General features: G+C 43.3%; 1 protein-coding gene across 5 annotated transcripts in view; it reads left to right on the forward strand.

Moving 5' to 3' along the window:
• The first annotated feature begins 675 nt into the window (after positions 1-675).
• tns1a (tensin 1a) overlaps positions 676-12708 on the forward strand; it is a 72606-nt gene continuing 60573 nt past the window's right edge. For 2 of the 5 annotated variants that reach the window (XM_026361608.1, XM_026361611.1), the window contains exon 1: positions 679-835. In XM_026361608.1, the coding sequence (XP_026217393.1) occupies positions 740-835 (96 nt within the window). In that variant the 5' untranslated portion in view covers positions 679-739. Of the gene's footprint in view, positions 836-6144; positions 6241-12708 lie in introns of those variants that run through there. The other 3 variants (XM_026361612.1, XM_026361610.1, XM_026361609.1) reach the window with 3 other exon arrangements.

Here is a 12708-nt window from a genome sequence, read left to right on the forward strand (position 1 = left end):
AGAGAGAGAGAGACCAGTGTGTGTGAGCTGAGTGTGTGAGCGTGAAGCACCGGGGATCCTGAGCCTGGAGGGGAGCCGTGTGATGAGAGGGGGGCTCTTCTGCCTGTGGATGTATGTGCCAGGACAGCGTTTTTTGCAGGCGAGCGTACGCATGCATGAATGTGTGTGTGTGTGTGTGTGTGAGAGAGACAGTGAGTGTGGGCATGCCAATGTGCGTATGTGTATGTGTAACGGTGTCCTCGATCAGCGACAGGCTCTTCGCATTATGCAGCCGACGGTGCTCATCACACTTTGAGGACTGACTCATCTACACTGGGCTGTGGAGACGGGAGGGAACGAAAGAGAGAGAAAGGCGAATGGAAAGACAGGAAAACAGTTTTAGGTTGTTGATGCACTGGGTCCCTTAAGACCCTCCAAAGGTCTAGCCTGTTTGTGGGATGCCAGTAGCTTCACACCGGCCCCCCTTATTCCCCCATAAATTGGAACTGCAGACACACAGCCAGACTGGGCCAAAATTGCCAAAAAAAAAAGCTGAAAGGAAAATAAATCCTCAGTCGTTGCCTAAATTGAAGGAAGGTTTTTAATTAATTTCTGCTCCACGGGCTAAAACAAGAGGGACCCCTGTCTCAACGGGGTCTTTTTTTGCTTGACATCGTTCTTTTTCGGGGGTTGCAGGATCCTATCCCAGAGCCAAGGGGGGAAATAAGAGGCTGGCAGACAATACGGGACAGACGCAGGCATGGCTCGCCTCAACTGGTGCCTTGCTGCTGTCATTAGCTGGGGCAAGTTCCTCTTCGCCTGCTTCTTTCCTCTGCGGGGGGCCAAGCGAGACAAGGTAAGACTTTGCGAAGGGGGGAGGGGGTGTTGGTGGGAAATAGGAGACTGAGGAAGGACTGAATGGACTTTGAGGATGACATCCGCACGTTGTCTGTCATATCTACCTTCATCCAATGCGAGTGACGTTCTTCCACCATAAATACCATAAAAAATCTGGAATTCTCATCCTGCGTGAAATATACATCAGGATGGGCCTCGTTCCTAATCAAACCACTCAACCATTACATGCATACAGCCAGCTTTACCTAAACCACCAAATGACGTAGCTCTAAAAATGAGCTTGGTGACTGGTCATGGACCATGAGCTTTGAACTGGTTGGCGGCCCTCTGTTGGTTGAGTCAAGGTCAGTGTTACATCTCCAAGTGGTCTCCATGAGCCTGCTCCAGATAAAGATGGTGGGGAACCATGAAGATCAGATTTTGGATATTAACATTAGAGCAAGGCACTTGCAGCAACCACCTGGATAGGTGGATAGTTTCTCTTGATACATAGGGTCACCTTGCTTTGACAACTGCAGAATTGTAATGCACCATCATTAAGGATTTGCGCAATGCCAATCTTGGTTTTCCTCATCCATCTCCTTCCATTGCATGTCAAGCTGTATTTGTTCGTTTTTGATGAATCTTTCATCCCTGCGCCATGTCGCGATGGTAGTATAGCACATGTGTGTGAGCAAGAAAGGCCAACCAGAGTTCATTGAATGGTATGAGATGAATGCACACAGTTTGTTTCTTTGTGTGTTTTCCCAGAGCAAATGTTAATAGCCAAACCTGGACTGCAATCTTTTTTTTCTTTTGATGCTTTTCTCTAGTGGATAATCAATCATGTGTAACAACTACGGTATGTTGAAATGGCACTGTTTCCTCTGACACACTCCAACTTGTGCACATATGAGGACACGAGAAACAGTGCCTGAGGTGATGCTCTGATGAATGGTGATGGGTGGCATTAATTTTGGAGGGGATTTCTTTCCCCTCATTTTTAAATGGCACAAGCACCTCTAGAGCAGTTTTCCTAAGGCAGGAACACAGAACAAATCAGCGTAATGCACTGCATCCTCAGCAGTTTTTAAAAATAATCTGTCCTCTAGTGCGAAGACTATTATGAAGCATAAACATCTTTGGGACTTTCCCCAAGCCCTCATATCCCTAATTTTCATACTCATTTCACATCACGAAAAGTATCAAACCTGACATAATATCAGCCGAAAGGTTTGAAACTTGAGTGTTGCAGTGCTGTAGCTCTCTCTCGACTACGTGTGGTGGTGTTAAAAAAAGAAAAGTCTGGTGGATGGTGGGATTTTTGCTTGTGGTGACGCCGTAGCGTGCAGTGCTGCAGCCGCCTGTGTCTTCAAGCCCCAACTCCCTCCCACCAGCACCAAGACCAGCAGCAAAAACCCCCAACCCCCCCCACCCCATTGCCGCAGCTCCTTATCTCTACAGCCGCGCTCAATTCCACCACACTCCCCTGTCGCACTCTGTTGTACAGTATGTGTGTAATGTGTGTGAGAGCCCGAGCAGACACACACACTCGTTATATATCTCGCCTCAGCCCCATACAATGAATGTCCTGCTCATTGTGTTCGTTCGGTCACAGTTTTACTCAGCTTATCCTTTTTTTCTTCAGTCTTGGTTTTCTCGAATTTTTTTATTTGACCCCGGCTCTATCTTTATAGACAGTTCATCCACTATTTTACCTACACTGGAAAATGGGACACATGACGTTGTCCATTGTTAATGCATTGATATCGAATGGCTCTGTCTCGTTCCTTATACATTCACATCACCGCCATCATTTTTTGAGCCACTGCGAAGATTTCAGAACTCATTTTTCAAGCCTGCAGTATTATTGTTCTTGTTTTAAGTATTTTCCAAAATCCCATCTAAATGTGTCTCGGTTCTGGACACAGACACTCATTCCTAAAAAGACTAGTAGTTAAGCCAGTTGTTGCAACAGCAGTTGGACTATTGACAGTATATTTGTTAAGTAGTCAGCAGTTCTGCACTTTAACCATTGCAGCGGGTTTTGTGAATTTTGTAATCTTTATGTTGGAGCTCGTTATTGGCCCTGTCCTGTTTGATTAGACAAATTGTACTGTAAACTGCATGTTAGCTCACTTTTTGCAGTGCACTTGATTCATTCAGTCATTCAGTCGGCTGCTGCTCTACTGCTCCAGCTGCAGCACTAGAGCTGGTCACGTGACCGACTGGGAGGTGAAAGTGGAGAGGTAAGGCTCTCTGTCTGATGTCTTCCCTCCAAGGATTGCTGTGAGGTGTTCAGTTTCCATGGCAACGCGGCTCACGCAGTCCCCACACGATAGGACCGGCAGACTGCAGGAGATGTGCTGGGAATATTGTTGGTAAGGTGTGTTTGACGGTGAATATGTGGTAGAAAATGAAACAGAGAGGTAGGCAGGGCGATGATAAAGAGGTTTTCTCCGTGTGTTACTATGGTGATACTATTGTGGTGTTATAGAAGGGTAACCCCCTCATCTTCTCTCTCTCTTCTCTTATCTATGTATTTTATCTCCTTGTCATTCTGATTTCTCTTCTTCTCTGTTTATCTTGTTATATTTCTCTCCACTTTCCTTGTCTTTCAGTGGATTTCCTCGAGTCATTTCATCTCCTGCCCTCATGACTTTGTCTTTTATTCTCTCTCTACTTGTCTTTGTGCTCTTCATCTCCTCTTCACTGTATCTCCTGTCTTGTCTTTTCCTCTTTGTGCTGTTCTCATTCCTCATGTATTCTCTTTTCTGTTTTCCTTTCTGTTCCTTTACGTCTATCTCATCTAATTTTCTTATCTGTTTTATGTCCTCTTTTGCTCATGTCTCCTCTCCTCTGCATTTGCTGTTTACTCACCTCCCTATTCATTTAACTAATGTCCGGTCGTGCTGTAAATTTACATCCTGCTGTCTTGCAGACAGCCAAAAGAGAAGAGGGTGATGGGAAACCTGTCCACTGAATGGCTCCTTATTCTCTCCCTCTAGATTGCCTCTCCAGCATATGCATGAAAACCTCATTCACTGCTTGTGTATTTATCACACTTTCCCAACCTACCCTCCACAAATCTTGGCCAGTTGCAGCGAATGGTGTGCAGGTACCGCACCCAGAGAATTGCAGACTTCTGCCCTGAATGGTTCACTGTACTCTGGCCGGCATTTAGCATGATGGATGCTGTGTTATTCTAGCATTAAAGCTTTAATGTGATAGATTCTCCGGCGACAGAAGAGGAGACTGCCCAGTGTGTGTGGAATACTTATCTTCGATTTAGCTTTCTTCTTCTTCTGCTTCTTCCTTTTCTACTTATTTTTCTTCTTCTATCGTAGTTTTTATTTAAGATAGATATCAAGTATAACCAAAATATTTAAACTTCACGTCTGGGTTTTGTTTGTGTTGTTGGAGCTGGTGATCAGATGTCACTCTCTCTCTCTCTGCATGTACAGCACGTGAGAGTATCCCCATAATGCAAACATTGTTAATCTAGACTTTAATGGACAGTTTTACATAAGTAAAATTCTGTGGTGAGGAAAGTGTGTGTTCTTGTGCCTGCCTGCCTGCCTGCCTGCCTGCCTGTGTGTTTTCAGTGAGCTTCAGCGTGTTGTATTGGGAATAAGGGAATGAGAACCTGACCTCACTGTGCAAAAATGTTGTACTGAGAAAATACACCACTCCCACTAACAGCCCCAAAATCAATGCTTTTTGCAGGTAGAAAAGTATCACTTCACTTGCCATTCCGGCTGCACCCAGAGAGAAAACAGGAACTTGAGATGTGTAGACGAGCTTTATATGCACATGTACAAAAGCATCCTTGCTGTTAGCCTGCAGAGGGTGTCTGAGGGTTGGTTGGAAGCCACTAGAGGCTGCTAGCAACCCAGTTTAGACCACTTGGTTTCAGGGAAATAGTGGCTGTCATGTATCAAACACAGGACCCGAATCCATTAAAAAAACAGTTCAGGACATAACATGGCTACTACAGCACAGCCAGCTGTGTTTCCCCAATGTGTCCGCACGTTATGTGCTCTTATTATGTTAATATTACACACAGAGACAGGCACACACCCGAATACACTCACACACACACAAACAGATTATGTGTCAGGCTTGCCTAAGGATTGAGGTAACTGTTACAGTGGAAGTGATAGACTGCAGCAGGAATCAATAGAGGGTGTTTTCTCAAAATGAATTGGCTCTTAGCCCTTTATGGATCTGGCTGTGGAGTGATGTAATGCACCCACACCACTGATATAATGTTGATTCAGTGCTGTACTTGATATAGATGTACACATGCTTATAGCAATCCCTCACACATGGGCTTGGAAATGCATATGTGCATTTTTAGTTTATGAAACTTTAGGATCAGAGAACTCAAAGGCTGCATTGTAGCCTATATGGATCACTTTCACTAGGGTACTTTTCCATTCAGCCTGATGCTGAATTTTAAATGTACGAAATGAACTTGAATAAACTCAGACATGAGCAGTTAAGCAGACAGGAATAATAAATGAATAAAGCTATGAGATTACCTTTGTCTCTTGCATATGTTCTACCTTTCTGAAGGTATAACTTTTCTTTGAGCATGTGCATTAGGTTACATGTGCAACATTTGTATACCACAGAGATTAACTCTGTGTTTTCTAATCTCATCAACCTCTGCAGCAAGTACCTGTTTCTTTGTTAGGCCACTGTGCTGCATCATGCAGCTGGTGAGTCCTGCAGTTATTTTGATGAAGTAGAGGAGATCTGGAAACAGGAAGTGGTTGCCAATGAAAAATTGAAGTGACATTAGTGCAGACATGAGCAAGCATGCTCGCAGAAGAGAGGTAGAGGGAAAGAGAGGTGAGGTATGCAATGCAAGGAAGCCAAAGGGGTGGAGGGTGGTCAATGAATAGAGTGTGTGACTGTGTGTGAGTGAAAGAGGTAAAGAAGGCAAAGGAGGGGCTAACAAGGATCATTTGAGGAGAGGGGAGAGGAGGGAGACCAAAACTCACCTCCCCCCTTTACTTTATTCCACACTTCAAGAGGGACAGAGAGGAAGACAGTGGTGAGTGACTGAACGAGAGAGAGCGTAAAGGAGCAAGGCTGGAAGAGGTAGAACAAGCAAGAATAAGAGGGAGGGAGCTCAGATGAGGGAGACTGACTAAGGACTAAGGCCATCAGAAAGAAAAAACCAGAGCAGTGTTCCCCTCCCCACCCTCTGTTCACCTCGCACATCTGGCATGGATCTGTGTCACCAAAGCCTGCGTGGAACCGCTGGGAGTTTCTGGAAATACTGTGGATCTCTGCCGTGAGCCTGGAGAGCCTTAGAGCTGCACTTTTCTCAAGATGCCTTCTGTCTCTCTGAATCTGCCCTCTGCTCTGGCAGGGAGGGCCAGGACCTGGGTTTGCCTGTCGTGTATGTTTTGGGTAAGAAATTTAGACAAGGATGAGAAACTCTGAAAGTTGGTCCAGCATCGTAATGGAGAAAAGATGTTTGGGATTTTTTAATTTAATTAATCAATTAGGGAAAGGTGCTTGAGGCCTTTGTGTCTGCTCACAGGTTTATCAGGTGTTTTGTCACCTTCTTTTATGTTGTCCATTGGGTTCATGTGTTATGGGTTTATGTGTGAAAGAGGAGACTTTATGGTGAAATGTTCCCCTTTGAGTCCAACAGGACAGCAGCACAACTGTTGTGTACCACACTCTTGTATGTATGTGTGTTATGGCAGAAAGTTACAGAATGTCACGTGTTTTAGGAGGATACTGGGTCAAAACGTACACAGGGCTAATGCAGTGCTAACCAGTTTCCTCTACTAACATTTTTCATTGTTTGGCCACTAAAGGTCAACTATGTCCAGCCCCTTTCTCATTCATCCCATCGTGCATTCAGGAGCCGTATGACAGGCAAATCTACAGTAGTTGGCTCCATCCTGTGATCCGAGCGAGGCTAATCTAGTTGACTGCTCCGTGGCAACTCACATCGCCGTGTTCTAGTGTCGTGTCCACGCGGCTTCGGCACTAGAGCTATTTCTGGTTTCTCCTGTATAATTTAATCTGCTGTTGGTCGCTTCTCCTCCTATCTGGGACTGACTGAGTGTGCCATGAACTGGGGGCTTTCCACGCAGCATCTTGGCAAAAAGAAAGTCAAGCATGCCAGCACACCCTTGGACATGTGTGGAGATGTGTGGAAGCAAGCGAACATAGAGACACATAAATTCAGCGTGGAAGCCTGCCATGTCTTTTGTGTTTGGGAAATTCTTCCTCCTATAGGTGCAAAATGTAAAACGTGCCTTTTAGCACGCTTTTCAGCCACATACAGTAGTCAGACATTAGAGCGAAAAACTGGGGGCTTTTTATATGTTAACATACTGTCGCATCACACATTACTAGCTTTTTATGCACCTAGCTGCAGCTTAACGCCACCTTTATTGGATAGTAGCTGCTTTTTTGTTGTTGTATAATGTATACAGTGTGTAATGATCGCATCCAAGTGTTAAATGAGGCATCTGCCCTACTTTTCTGTAGCTTGCAGGGCAGAAGAGAGCCATTTAGATGCAAGGGGAAAGAGGCACTGTGTGGAGAAGAAGCTCCCACGCAGTTCATATGCAAAGTAAGATATTGAGTTGTCCAAACGTTTCCAATCCAGCCCTTCAGATCGACAACAGAAAGAGATGAACACTGAAGAGGAGAGAAGAGGGAAAGACAGATGAGTGCTGTAAGGTGTGACGTCAGCAGAGAGAGGAAAAAGAGTACGGAGCAGAGGCTGAGTGACGTGTCAGTAGCGGGTTCTAAGAAAGCTCCTCAAATACATGCTATTATTAATTTATCAGCCCCACGCACACAGAGAGAATATTACATTTGACATGATGACAGAAACAGCCACAAATGCAGGCTAGTTCCTACAGCGCTGGCCAAATACTTCAGTGAGCCTCTTCCTGCTCTACAACATGCTAAGCAGCTCTGCTATGAATAACAACAACTGGTATTTGATTTTTAACATATTCACTGAAGAATTTCCTGCCAGGGTTCACCCAACTGCGCTCAGGGGGCTTCATCAAGACCTGGGGTTATGCTCATGTGAAAAACATATATGTCCTGTATCATAACTTTCAATAGAGACCTTAGATGTTCCTTTATACCAATCACTTTTTCTTTACAGTCAAGCGACGAGGGAAACATGAAATGGATAATTGGTGCTATGGCTTAGCAAAGTTTGTATAGGAGGCTTATAAATGCTAATGTGTGTGTTTTCTACCTGTCTTTTGCAAATGTCAAAGTGAAATCGCATTCTCTCGATCAAACTAACGGTTCATTTAAGTGAGCAATCTTACTGCCTCTCTAGAGCTTAGAAAATGTACAGACATACACATTTTACGCTCTAGTCCAGTGAAAGGCAGCTGTAACACTGTAAGTCAAGATGTATGGTAGATCCATCATGTCTTCAGTTGTCTAACAGAGTCCCTTATTGACTGAACAGAGTTCCCAGAGAGCTCTGAAAATCAATCAGGCTTTGATTGGACTGTTGCTGCCTGCCACGCCTCTGTGTGTGTGTGTCACCTCTATATAAGTTTGTGACATGTTGTCTTGTCTGTGTGTGTGAATAGCTTGTGTTGAGTAATGAGATTGATTTATGAATCTGTCTGTGCAGCTCTGTGTGCAGCCAGGTGACCACAGCATCATAATTGTTCCATTTTAAGTCCAATACTTTGCAAACAATTGGAATAAAATTGCATTTGGACTATTTAGAACAAAAACAATGTTATTTTGTCAGTCAAAGACTGAAACTGTGCTAAAGATTAAGTGTAACCTACTACTACTAAAGGACAGAAGGTACAGTGGCAGCAGGAGTTTTCATGTTCTTCATGAAGCTACTTTTTATTTGTTTGTTTTGTGGCACAGTCAGACAGACTGTTGCTGTCGTTATTTTGACAGTTAAAATTTTCCAGCATGTAATGATAATGATATTTGTGGTGATGATGATGATGATGATGCCCACCCCCTAATGACATAAAACTGCACTCAGACCTAGTTTTAGTTATCAGCCTCCAAAGGGACCTGATGTCCTGCTCAGCTGCCACACAGGCTGACTGTCCACAGCCAGAGATCCCTCCAACTCTCACTGGAGCTTTGTCCATGCTCTCATTTTTCTAACTAGTGCATTTGTGCCTGTGTATATGTGTGTGCATAATATGTGTTTCTGTATCTCACACTGTCCTCAGAGACTGAACCCATCACTCTGGCTAAACAAAGCTTTGTGTATGTGACCAGGTGATTTATATGTGATGTGACCAGACACCTCCCTGCAGACCCTCGGGCCATCACCAGTCAGTTCGTGACCTAGCTTCAGCACACTTCTCCTGGGCAGTGTGCACTGTGCTGTACTTCTCATCCCTAAATCTGGATCTCTGCCCACAGAATTTAGTAGATTCAGGCTTTGATGCTGTAGATCTGTCCGTAAATGTTTCAAGCGCACACACACACTCACTCACACACAAATAATTTAAGCTTGAATGACCACAGGAAATAAAGATGTAAATGTACCTAAAAAAATTATGATATCACATCTAACTCTGCAGCAAATCAAATGTATGTTTATTATTTACAGCTGCAATCAATCATTATTTTCATTGCTGATTAAACAATGCCATCACAATTTTCCAGAGATCATAGTTATATCTTCCCTTTGTCCGACAAAGTACTGTGATGAAAAACAGAGAAAGTCAGAACAAAAATCATATTTCGCCATAAAATGAGAAGCAAACATTCACATCATCTACATTTCAAAGCCACATTTCTTATGTGTTCTTGTCCTTGTGTGCTGTTTTTTCCCTGAGATTGACTCAGAGAGAGGAGACCTCATTAGCAAACATGGTATTCTAAGTTCATTAGCAGCTGACTAATGATCATAAGCAGGCTAGACTTCATGATCACAGCTCATTGATCTTTGCGTCGCTCTGTCTGCACCTGGTATTGATCATATCGCACACTTGTGCAAACAGAAAAATAGCTGCACCCTGGTGTGGACACACAAACATATGTGTTTAAAAGTTGATTTGATGCAGCGTTACAACATCACACACACATAAGCAGCGAAGCAGTTAGAGGCACACACACGCACAGACAGTGTTTCTTGGCTTGACAATGCTTGGAGGAGGGATTTAGCACAACCTAGCAACCGGCCCATGGTGTCGGTCTGGGGTCGGTAGTATTTCAATGTTCAATGTTCACGTTCTTTCAATTTCAATTCTTCTTCAATGTGTTCTTTCATTGCTTTGACATTGATTATTTCGGCTTCATACTGTCTTATTGATCCTAAGGTATTTCCAAATGTCTTTGACCACAAAGAAACATTTTGAGACACTGCTTTTGACCAATTTAATTATAATACCTTCTACTATGTTAAAAGAAAGCTTTCCTGTAAAGCAAATGTCTGCTTGACTTTACTATGATTGTGGGTACTTCTGTGCTGACAATCACTGATGTAGCCATAATCACAGTGAAAAGGCCCCTCGGGGGTTATAACCAGAATAATGACTATCCTGATATCTTGAGATCTCTCTCTCCCCTCTGTTATTTTCCCATCTACTGTAAAAATGTTCATAACGCAGATGAACTGGACAAGATCTCAATTAAACTTAAATTTGTGGTTTAAAGTCTTAATTTAAGGGTTGTTTGCCATAAAGACTTTCAGGGATCTCTGATATTTGTGCTGAGTAAAGCTGGTGAAACAGAAATGAATTGGCAGAGCAGTTTTGTCTGAACCGTCTTGCAGACTGATCTTGGCCACCCAGCTCATTTCAGCTGTTTGATATGCCATCTGTGTGTTAAGATCACAGATTCAGCGAGAGTTCAAGAGCGGAGGCTGCCAATGAGAGCAAAGTTTACAGTGAGGTTGAATTCAAATGCGGATGATGGCTGAAGCAGGCAGCACAGTATAGTGTAGTCATTAGCATTGTCACTTTACAGCTGCAAGGATCTGGGTTGAAGGCAGCCAGCTGCCTTTTGGCATGGACTTTACATGTTCTGCCTGTGTCTGCGTGGTTTTTCTCTGCATAGTCTGGCTCCCTCCTGCAGTCCAAAGACATGCAATAACGCTAATTGGTGGCTCTTAGATTAGTGACCTGTCCAGTGTTTAGCCTGCCCCTCACATTTACATATCGTCATTTGGCAGATACTTTTATCCAAAGCGATTTACAAGTGAGGTACAAGGTACAAGATAGAGGAACTTAAAGTCCTACTAACTTAGATCCTAAGGTCCTAATATGACAAATTCAGTACATTTACATGACTCTAGGGTGCATGTGCACACACACCAAGTATGTTAGAAGTGCTGAGGTTGATGTCACGCAGTCCTGCTTTGGGCTCGGTTCGAATGCCTCCCACGAAAACTCGCAGTCCGAGATCGTTTTTCCTTGCTTCAGCAGACTTACTCTGCAAACACAGAAGTCTCTCTTCTATCTCTAACCTCTCAGGATCTGAACAAACTGTGCTTTTTTTTTTTGATGGAGTGGTCCAGTATGTGTATGTGTATGTAGACTGCTGCTGGATTCACTTCAGGACTGAAGCTCACAGATAGACTCATTCTGACTGTCTGTTACCTAATCCTGTTCCTCATTCAGAATTTCAAACCCACAAGTGTTACCATTTTAAAGTGTTTTGTCTGTTTGCCAGGTTACAACATTACAGCTCCAGGAAGTCAGTGCAGAGATCTGAAACGTGGTGGAACATGTGTACTTCTTGATTAATAGAGATGCAAACATATTTAAAGTCTGTCTTCATTTTCATGTTGTTGGTAATCTTTTATTTAGAAAGGTTGTCTCATACAGTGTACCGTAGATAGTGTTCAAGGGTTCTTCACCATTACGTGAAATTGAAGTCCATAGTTTTTATGTGTTTTTGAAAACTGCTCTCTAGAATAGGGGATACAAAACATGGAAATGCTGACACACTCACGCACATATTACAAATATCATCCTGCTTCTTGTTTCCATTCTTTTTCTCCCACTCTCTTTGTCACAAAGGCACCCATTGTTCCTGACAGAATTTCAATTTGCTGCAAATTGAAAGCAGGTGTGCCTCTGCTTTTTCATCTCGGGTGGGTGCAGGACTTTTCTCTTACTCCCTGGCATGTTAGTTTATGTGGGGCCTGCTCCTCATGCCTGGCTTCACTGAGTCATGTCGTCCACAGTTTGGGCTGGTTTTGGCACTTTTTGTCTTTTTTTTTTTCTGGGTGACTGATTCGCTCCCCCCTTTCACTCTGTTTTTTCCATTAGGCAGGTAGAGATTTACAAAAGCATTCACCTCTTAAGGTGACCCACTCACTTTCTCTCACATAGTGTATCTTAAACAGTGGAGAGCCTTCATAGTAAAGAGGGAATATTTATTACAGACTCAACTTCAAACACCAGCTTCAAACTTTAATCTCCAGGGGCCTGCATTTATTTCACTATTGTTCCTCGGAGACAGATATTTCACATTAGGGACACTCTGAGCGATTAACGGACTGCAGGGATTGAGTCAAATTACACCATTTTGTAATTTATACTGTCTTCATTCTAACATGCTCTTCTTTGTGATTTTAAGCCCTTCTTCCCATTCATGCATTTATAGCTCCAACTCAGCTCTAAGTGAAACCACATTGGGAGTTTTACATTAGAAGAAACTTACATGTGGGAATGACACGTGGACGTGTGCAAGTTTGTGTGTGACAGAGAGTGCGAGTGGGGTTTTGCACCTGGAAAAACAGGACTACAAATATTTACCCTCTCTTGGTATAGTAAATATTTTTATACATGCACAACTTTAGAGAACTATTTTGGCAAGTCAGATATGTTCAGAGTAGAATAATATCGAGAGAGAAGTTGGATTGATGTTTGGTGTCAAATGCACTGAGGT

This window comes from Anabas testudineus, chromosome 2, assembly GCF_900324465.2.
Source record: "Anabas testudineus chromosome 2, fAnaTes1.2, whole genome shotgun sequence".
NCBI lineage: Eukaryota > Metazoa > Chordata > Actinopteri > Anabantiformes > Anabantidae > Anabas > Anabas testudineus.